Genomic DNA, 10,197 nt, shown 5'->3' on the forward strand with positions numbered 1-10,197 from the left:
TCATTATTATTTATTTTGGAACCATAAATTATTATCTACAACTTTCGCCTGAAATATTTTTTTATACGACTAACTATTACTGCAAGGGGTGGAAAATATGTAACAGGAGTTGAAGGGGTAAAAAACTCCCTTTGCAATTACAATATTCAATAAGTTCAAATTGTTTGTAAACCGTATAAATATAATCTAAAATTTTTGTCTAAAAAATTTTTTGATACAACTAACCACTACCGTAAAGGGTGGATAAAGATAGGTTAAAATACCAAGTAATGCATAATTATTTCAGTAATCAACTATCAAATCTATTCATATTTTTTTTTATTAATCTTATCGTTTTTATCTAAATATTTTGTTAACATTTTTTGATAATGGAGACAGTTATTGTAAGGGGTAAGATAAACATGGGATAGGAATAAGAAAATAAATAAAACTTCTGAGCTATGAACGCTATCAATTTTATCTTATTTTTTGTTTAACTTTATAAATATTGTCTAAAAATTGGTTTAAATAAATTTTTTCTAACCAACCACTACTGCAAGGGGTTGAAATAACAAGGTTCTAAAGTATGCTATAAAATCTGTTATAATTTATTGTATAAATCCTAAACTTTATCTAAAACTTTGGCTGAAACAATTTTTGATGGAACTAAATACCTTTAACCTTTAAAACAGGGGTTGAAATAAAAAAATTATTAAAACTTACTTAGTATCAAATCCATTCCAATTTATTTGAATCCATCGTATTATTATCTTAAACCTTGATGCAAAACAAATTTTTATTCGTCCACGTTATTAGTGCAAGGGATGAAGAATAGTTTTTGAAAGTCAAAAAAATAGAATAATTACCTTAGTTGGCATAATATGTAATTCATTCTAAGCTAGTCTATTTTAGATGCATCATAATATTTTCGCTGAAGGGAAAATGAGAAAATATTTAATACATCATTTTTAATATGGGAGAACATAAAAATGTAATGTAGGTACATCAAGTCCTTAAAAAGTTCCAGAAATTTGTAGTAGTTTCCAAAATTTTCAGGAAGAAATAGGTACTTCGAAATCTACCTACGCCTGTAGGTTGTGCGGAAAGGGAATTTTTTTTTAGTTGTGAGGTATTTCAAATTTTGCCTTGGAAGTGAGCTAGCGAGACAGCGTTGCAGAACTTACTTTTGTAAAGTTGCGAAATTTTGTGTTATTTTAAAAAAGCACTGGATTATTCATTTACACGTGACTTTTTTTTACTGTCTTAAAGTACTATTTAGAAAAAAATATATGCGTTGAGGCTGGCTACAAATATCAAAATAATTTTTCGTAGTTAACGTCCTTTGTTAGACATTTTTATTTGTATTCACTGTGACACTCTGTGTGTCCTCGCTTTTAAGTAAAGCTATTAATAACATACGAGGCACGCTAAAGAAATTTGATTTACTTACCCGTGGAAAAAGGAAATTTCAGGGTTCATTTCTGAATTTTTGGGTAAAGCTAAGCTAGCATGAAATCCTTACGTATAGTACAGAACTCTCAGGGGGGGGGGATATTTAAAACTCCCGGATTGTTCGTAGCTTATCACGCATACATCTGACAGTGAAAAGATAACATCTAATGGAGACCTATACATGGCCTTAAATGTGAGCTAATAGGCTATTTGGTATTTATTGACATATCACGTGTACCAGCTTTAACGAAGTCAAGAACTACTAAAAAAGACTACGCCGTCATCACTTTTTATAAATTAACAATTAAATGCTTGAGAAACTAGTTTAAAAAATATCCTGTTGTAAATCTTAAAACACAACAGTGTGAAATGTACAAAATATATTTCTATGGAACACGGGCGTATGACCTTATAACACACAGCCTACTTGTCGCCGCCTTCACGAAAGGGAAATGCTAAATCTACGACAAAATAATGTTAGTTGTTGCATCCAAAAAGATCAGCAAGGTTAACATTTGACGTTTAATAAAAAACGTGTATTCCTTGGTTCTACACTTATGATCACTAGCTTAACTAACTTAATTTTTTCGTGAGAGTTTCAAAATTGTTCCGATTCTCAGGCATATAATTTAGTCAAAATCTAATAGGAAACGAAACTGTTGGCAAAATGTACAGTTATCACAATAATATGATTATTATTTTTTCTTGTGCTTTTGTATCACACAAATTATATTAATGAATTTATGGAGTTAAAATTGATATAATTTTCATTGGCATACAACCAAAATGTTATTTTCCCATATAGATTTTATTCAACTGTTCAAAATAATTTTATGACTATACGACTAGGTACTCTAGTAGAAAAAAAACAACTAATTATCTAATATGTGGTAGATGTATAAAAATTACAAAATTAATTTAACACAGAAAAAATTAAACTTGTGTACTCCCAGCCTACATAGACTATTAATATTGGTACCACAGTTTGCTGTGTATGATATAAATATAATTGCAAAAACAAGAATTGTGAAAAATGGACAAAATATTATGTTAATAATATTAATAGTATTTTGCTGATATACATACAACAGCTTGACTAATGCACCATACATACCCATTTACACATATATATAATATTAAACTCCAGCAATTTACATATAATATATATTTTACATAGGTTTTAAGATGTAAGGAAATTAATATTACTTAAACTATGCCAAATTGTCTTCATTAGACGGTGAGACTTAATTTCATAATTTTTCTAGGTAGCTACATAAAAATGTTTAAAATTGCAGAAAAGAAAATAATAAGACGAGTTTTTTTAAATATTTACCTGTCATTGACAGTTGTCTCGGTGATAGACATACATCTGTTTTTTGTACCCCAACTTTAGATACAGGTTCAAGTTTTCTAGCCCCATATTGAACATGTGATTTTACATGTTGTAAAGTAATTTGACCTCCGTCATAAAATTCGGCGTTGTTAAGACAAGGAAGTCAAATACTCTGAAATAAAACCTACAAAATAAAATATTTCCAGTTTTAGTATTAGACAGGGAAGTGGGAGGAATAACATTCTTATAGGGTAAAATGTCTAGAGGGATTGATTTTTTACAAACATTCAATTTCTTAATAATAAATGCAGATTTTTTTCGCATTCTTATAATTTCGATATTTATTTTCAATATTTAATATTAAATTTTTTGGATACAATGCTGTCAAAAATTAAAATAACATTTTATCTCAGTGAGGGTAAATTATGTGTTTTATTTTCAGTGTCTATTAGGGTTGCCCAAGCTCTCATTTTGTTTACCTATGCTTTTCAAACACACTAAGTCACTTGTATTAATAAAGCTAATCCTTAGAATTGTTGCTAGACATAGTGTAGATAAACAAAAGTTCTAGTAAAGAGAATTTGCATTTTACGTTTAAACTATTTTGTATTATTTTAAATTTCTCTTAGCCCCGATTTTTTACAGCATCACTAATGGTTATTTACAAATTATCATCACTGTCATCACATTATTGGTCACGAGATTTGCCTTAAAACTATAAAAAATAGTCCAAAGTTTTAACTACCGTGAATTTCCAAATAAAATTTTTTTTAATGCAGACTTAATTTAATCCATGAATTTGACAAACTTAGACTAAGTAGTGCTTACCTAAAGTTTGCACTTCGCTTGAAATTTGAATAACGGTTTTTTCGTTTTTCGCGTCTATAAAGATGGCAAACAAAAAGTACCAAGAAAAACCTTCACTGAGAAAAACTAACGAAGAGGGTACAGCACAAAATTCTCCTATAATTTAAAAAAAGTAGAAGTGTACCCAATTTTAATATTAGCAACAGCATTATCTGCATACAAACCGTCATAAACAAACCTTGATGACAGCTCATTATTTCACAGAAGCTACCGACAACCTATTCAGACAATTGCTCTTATATTAACAATCTATCTTTAGCTCTGCGTACTGAAATTTTGTTCTCACAGCCATATTTATATTAAGATATTTTTGTCAATTAGAAAAAAAATGATTTGGTAACACTGTAACAGTAAGATGATTAAAAAACATTTTAAACTCTTTAAAAAACAGACTGTATTGCCTCCTTGGGAAACGCATGCATGTTTTCTTAGGCCATTTCCTAAAAAAATACTAATTGTACTTTTAACTTTGATAAGGAAAGTGAAGCGGCTTTTAATTCCATTTGACATGCTTATCACGTTAAAGTTCATGCCAATAGTGTACTCTTTAGGATCCTATCCCATAGAAGCGTTTCAAATTAATGAAGAACAGCCCTTTCTTACACATTTCACTGAAAGTATGTCTACAAATAATTTTTAAACAACAAGCATCTTCGCTTGAAGCTTAAATAATTAATTATCCCTCTCTCTCTTTTCTCTCTCGTCTCTCTTTTCTCTCTCGTCTCTCTTTTCTCTCAGATCTCTCGATCTTTTCGCTCTCTCTTCTCTCTTTCTTTTCTCTTAGCTCTCTCTCTCTCTCTCTTTACATATAATATTGGTATTTAAAAATACCTCATTGAAGGACACTTTGAGGAATAATTTTAAAAAATGCATCTCAATGGATGTCAACCCATTTTTGTTGACCATCCAAAAAGTTGCAAATATCCTTACAGAATCGTCGATGCAGCTTCTCCTAAGTTGCTCTCGTCCTTCCGTATGTAACGACAGTCTGTTGTTTAGCCAGCCAAAGCTGTCTACGCCCTTCGATTATAAGCTTGTACTGCCTTCAAGTGATTACGTTTAATGTGTTAAACTCGAAAAATGCCTGAAAATACAGTGCGGAAATTATAAACTATAATAAATGACTGTTAAAAAAAGGATATTTATTTTGAGATATAAGGTTGTGTTATCGTCGAAAGAATTCGGATATCATTTCACGGCTTATTTACCACTAAACGAAGCTTTCAGATAAAATATATGTTTTAAATAAATGCTGCATCGGTTAAGCACACGTCCTTACTGTTCAGAAACTGGCGACGCGACTTAAGAATTTGAAGATTAGAATTTCCCAATCAAAATGTTATTTGAACTTTTTATAGGTGAAGTATGTGGCCAGCCCAAAGCTGAACATTTAAAGACTGACACCATCGTCAACCAATGACATCATTCAAGGAAAATGACTACACTTTGTGTCGGAGGCCCTCATACTTGTAACGTCATTAGTGACCAAATGTGTCCATGCTAGCTTTGTGGTAACTGAGGAAGCCGAGGCGTGTAGCGCATTGTAAAGGCAATTTAGGGATTCTCAGACTCTAAGCTCTGAGTTAGAGTAGGTTTTGGGTAAGCCACAGTTAGGATTTAAAATGTATTCTGAAGTGTGCATGCCTTCCCACCAACCAGTTTATTCCCTGGCAGGAATAGGAAACTCTTTTGAAAAAATAAGGCTAATATTTTTCTACATTCAGAGAGGTGTGAAAATAATTAAGGATTCTGGAGATACGGAAATAAATGCTTCCTGTCTATGGCTTTAACAACACTGTTGAAAAAACTTTCCGTAAAATAACGTAAATTTCATAAACGGCAAAATAAAAAATTCTGAAAGTATGTTTCTGTCTTTTATAACTTAAAAAGTAAACTTTTTCCTATGTAGTTTCGTAAGTCATAAACGACCATTGCCGAGGCTATACTAGGAGTTAATCACCGCCATAACAAGAACCTATTGATTTCGAAGACAAATTGAGACATGCACATTAGAAAATGATATCTACTCCGTTAGTATAATAAGATGGCATTAAAATACTGTCACATATAGCAGCATTTAACTGTAACATATTAAAAATAATATTTTTTTCTCTCTAATAGGACTCAATAAAACTTTATACGAGAAGCTAATATGGAACTAAAAATAAGAGGTAATTTTATGATATTGCTAAAAATCTCAGTAAATAATAGCTATATTGATATTAGTTTCAGCTAAGCAGTTTTCAATACCTTAAAAATACCTTCTTTATAATTTTGTGTTACCAATTTTTTTAAAATTTAAAAAAACATTAACAACAGACTATATAGAACAACCATTTCCGTAAAGTATTCAAACATTTAAACATACTAAGTTTTGTTAAGTAAAAAAATAACTTTTTTTAGTTTTATTTGATTACCGTGAGGATTTAAAAACAGATTTTGATAGAAATTTTCTGTCACTTCACCGATTTTAATTTTATGTAACTGGGTCTCTTTGACACTCGTACATGACTCATATGGGCTCATGCACCAAGGCTATAGCTATAGTATGACAAAGTTGGCCTTATTTATTCAACTATCCGTCGCTAATATTATAACTGATTTACTAATCTTTTTTGTGAAATAATTAAATATTTAATCCTATACCGAAATTCGTTTTTAAAATATGGTAAAAATGACTTATTCCATGTCACTGGCATTAATATTCCAAATGTCCTCTCAGTAAACGATAGCATAAAAACCGCATGTATATGTATCAAAAGAGGAATTAATAAAATTTTCTAGTTTTTTCACGCGTTATTTTTAAATATACTTTGAAATTAGTTCGAACTGTTTGTAAATTGTTTTGAAAAGCTATGATTTAGATGTTTTTCACAAATACAAGTTTTCTGCTTGACGTATTAGTAGACTTCTTATATATATTACAACGTAGTTAGTTAGGCCTATCTCGAATCTTTCAAGCCATAGCTAGTGAAATTGGTACAAATTAGCATTATGCTTTATTACGTATAGTTAAACCATTGGTAAGTAGCATTTATATATATATATTTTTCACTAAATAGCACGAAATTATAAAAAATAACTTAAGATGGTAATAATCCCGAATTTTCAACATATAAGTCCCGATAAACTTACATAAATTAGTTTAATCAATAATATCACGCCAATTTATATTGTTTTGCATGAAAGTACAAGCATGAAAAAAAAAAGTTTAAAGTTCATCGTGCAAAGGGCTTTTTTTTTTAAAAAAAAAAGAGCAACAAAAATTAATATCCCCGGCTAACTTAAACTGTGTTGGAAATTAAATTATAGTTTTTTTAACAAAAAAAAATATAATTACAAATAGTAAAGAGAATACCATTTTAAAATTATCAGATTTTCTATGAGTTAATTCAGAACTAATTCAGAACGTGTAGATAATACAATCATTGAAATTGCCTAAGAATAAAATGAGTTTTATTGCTAAAAGTGTAGTTACTTTTAACACCATTAAAATATTTTAATACGTCTGCAGTAACTAACATTTGTTGGAATTAAAAGCTTAGGTGAATGATTATTTTAAAATAACTATTATTATAGGGCCTATTCTTAGATGTAAACTCATAAAAATATACTAACGCTCTTACTAGAATATCTGTTTATTTACAAAAATATACGTATATAAAATATTTAAATTTATTGATACCAATTGTTATCAGTAAAGTTAAAGTAAATAAACAAAATTTTAGTCTATTTAACATCATCCGGTTCCTGTCATCAGAAAATATTTTTTTTTTATTTTGAAACTTATTTATTTTTTTTAATTAAGGCTAAAACACATTTCTTGATAAACTTGCAAGCAAAAAAAGTTTATCTACGAAATTATTCACATCCACAATTCTTTAAGGAAAAAAATTAGGACTAACTTTAACTCGTATCAACATTGCATTAATTAATATTAATTTAACAGTACTACCAGGTGAGAACACAATTTTCAATAGAAGTTACTTTGAAGGACGTGTTTTTAATTCTTGAGGTTGGATATACTGGCAGCCTTGTTCCAATTGGTTTAGCATTTAGTACCTTATTTGCAATTTTCATTCATAAAATTTTAACTTGAGATCTCTGATGATCACTTGTTTGTATCTTGTGATAAGAAATTAGGATAGAACCTTCAACTCGCGTTTAAAATTCATAAATGTAAAATAATAATTAAATAACTAATCATTAATGACTCATTATTTTTTCTTATAATTCTTTTAATTTATTTAAAACACCTAATTCTCTAAGATAATAAAACTATTTAGTTTTTTTAAAATAATATAATAAACTTAGGCCTAGATGAAATCAAAATTTCAAATCGTTCCTTCGTTATGAAATAACATGTGCTGACAACAATAAAATCTATTTATAAGATCAATGACTTCAATGAATTTGAAATGTAAGCTATGCAGTAACTGTACAAAGATAAAACAACATGGTGGTTATTTGTTAATTTTTTAAATATCAAACATTTGAAGCTGACAAATTGCCAAACGGTATTTTTTTTTAAATATAAATATTCTGTCAAAAATATTCAGGTAACGGGACTTTTTTCAATTTATAAAAGTGTCAGAACACAGTCTCTGTATCGAGTAGGAATTAGTATGAAACAAATTTCGTCACTACCAATCCATGTAGACCGTTAATTTAGGGTAAATTGTATGGAGGGTTATTTGATCCATACAACTGTTTTGAGTACAGGTAATATATATATATATATATATATATATTTATGGTGTTTGCTGAAGTTTTCTTTCTACTACACTGTTAGAAATGTTTACCATAAATTTACGAAAAACGCTAGTTACAAATTAACCAGGCATCTTCGTCAATTTACGCTAATCTTCGTACGTTTACGGGCTTTTGAATTCACTTACTTTGAACATGATCCAAAGAAAATAATCTTATAATAGTAAAAAACACATTGTAAAACCTTCAAGCAAAAGCATTTTTTTTCTCTCCCGCAAGTGTGTTTACCTTGTTTACAACGTAATACATAACTCGGCGTAGTTTCTACGAAGATCTAATTATTTTAAGTAACGTTTATTTCGGGTTACTTCTTCGTTAAAAATTCTGTAAATCAATTGTAATTTCTAACAGTGTATAGGTAGGCTACCTTGTATATCTGTTAAAGAGATATAATACTCAGTTTTCTCAGAGTGTTTGCAGAGGAGGTGTGAACTCACCCCTGCCGGAGCGGCCGACGAAGCGCAGGTCGTTGAACTTGGCCACCTGGTTCTTCATGACGGCCGTGCAGTTGCGCAGCTCGCCGCAGTAGTTCTCGTCGTTGCCGGCCTTGACGGTGACCAGCGTGCCGTCCAGGATGTCGTCCAGCGCCACGACCTTGAAGGCCACGGGCAGCGACTTGTTGGAGCGCCAGTGCGTGGGCAGCGCCGAGCACAGCACGGCGGGGCTGCCCGTCTGCACCAGCTCGCCGTGGTACTCCTGCAGCGCCTCGTGCAGGCCGGCGAAGAAGTCGGGCGCTGTCTCGCGAGCCGCCGCCTCCATGGGCGGCGAGCCGCCTCCCCGGCCGACGTCCCCGCGCGCCGGCGACTCCACCTCGTGCGGGGACGGGAGGTGCATCGGGGGCGGGACTCGAACCCGGGGCCCTTCGCCGCTCACTCCTCCTCCGGCTGTTCGCCCGCGGGTGCGGCTACTGCGACCGCGCCATCTCACGCGGCCGCGGAGAGGAACAAACAAAACAAGGCCGAAAGAAGAAAGAAACAATCGAGCGTCGTCACGTCGTCGCAAGAAGGGGAAGTGGGAGAGGGAAAGCTTACGTCCCGCGAAGGAACTCCTGTGCCAGCAAGGGCGAGGGAAGGACCCGAGCTTTGCCGAAACCTCCCGATGTCCCCGACGTGTTTAATAACCCGCCGCTCGGCGGCGGTTCATCTAGCCCGCCGGAGCACGCGAAGCACACGCACTCGCGAAAATACTTCTTAACAGGAGTTTTCTTTCACGGGATGGAAAGGAACCTCTTGCCAGAGTTAGGGAGGAGGGGGAATACAAACGCGCGAACTGTTCCGAAAAGTTTTTCCGGCGCGGTGCTACCCTGTCGCTCAACGGTTCAGCACTGGTGGAGGTGAGGGACGACTTTTTCCTTCGTCAATATCCCACCCCCACCCCGCGGACTCTTTCCTCGCTTTTTTTCCACCCCTCTTTTTTTTGTACCCGGCGCCGCCACCAAATTTCCCCCCACTCACCCTCTGGCCTCTTCCCCTCCTCTCAAACCACACCAGGGCCCGTTCACGCGAACCCGCGCACCCTCGAAACGTCCGTGAATGTGACTGAAAAAAAAAGACTCCCTCCCTCCTGCACCCCTGGGTTAATAATGCCGGGGTCGGCGCGAGTGGGAGAGTGACAGCGAGCGAAGTGCCAGCGCGGGTGCGACCGCCGAGTTGACGACGGAGACGGACAAGCGCGCGACCCCTCGATAAACCGGTTTTCCCTTCCCCCTCCCTCTTTCGCGCGGAAACCGGGGCTTTTTTTCCCCTCCCTTCCTGAACCCCCTCTTTTTTTTCGCGCCCTGAGGCCTTTCGTACCGC

General features: G+C 33.9%; 1 protein-coding gene across 1 annotated transcript in view; it reads right to left on the bottom strand.

Annotated features, from left to right (window-relative positions):
- The window catches only part of LOC134542703 (segmentation protein Runt-like), a 79,443-nt gene extending 70,208 nt beyond the window's left edge, over positions 1–9,235 (bottom strand). The window contains exon 1 of the mRNA XM_063387170.1: positions 8,839–9,235. Coding sequence (XP_063243240.1) covers positions 8,839–9,235 — 397 coding nt within the window. The remainder of the gene's footprint in view (positions 1–8,838) is intronic.
- Positions 9,236–10,197: the final 962 nt, after the last annotated feature.

Source organism: Bacillus rossius, assembly GCF_032445375.1.
Source record: "Bacillus rossius redtenbacheri isolate Brsri chromosome 9 unlocalized genomic scaffold, Brsri_v3 Brsri_v3_scf9_1, whole genome shotgun sequence".
NCBI classification, from domain to species: Eukaryota; Metazoa; Arthropoda; class Insecta; order Phasmatodea; family Bacillidae; genus Bacillus; species Bacillus rossius.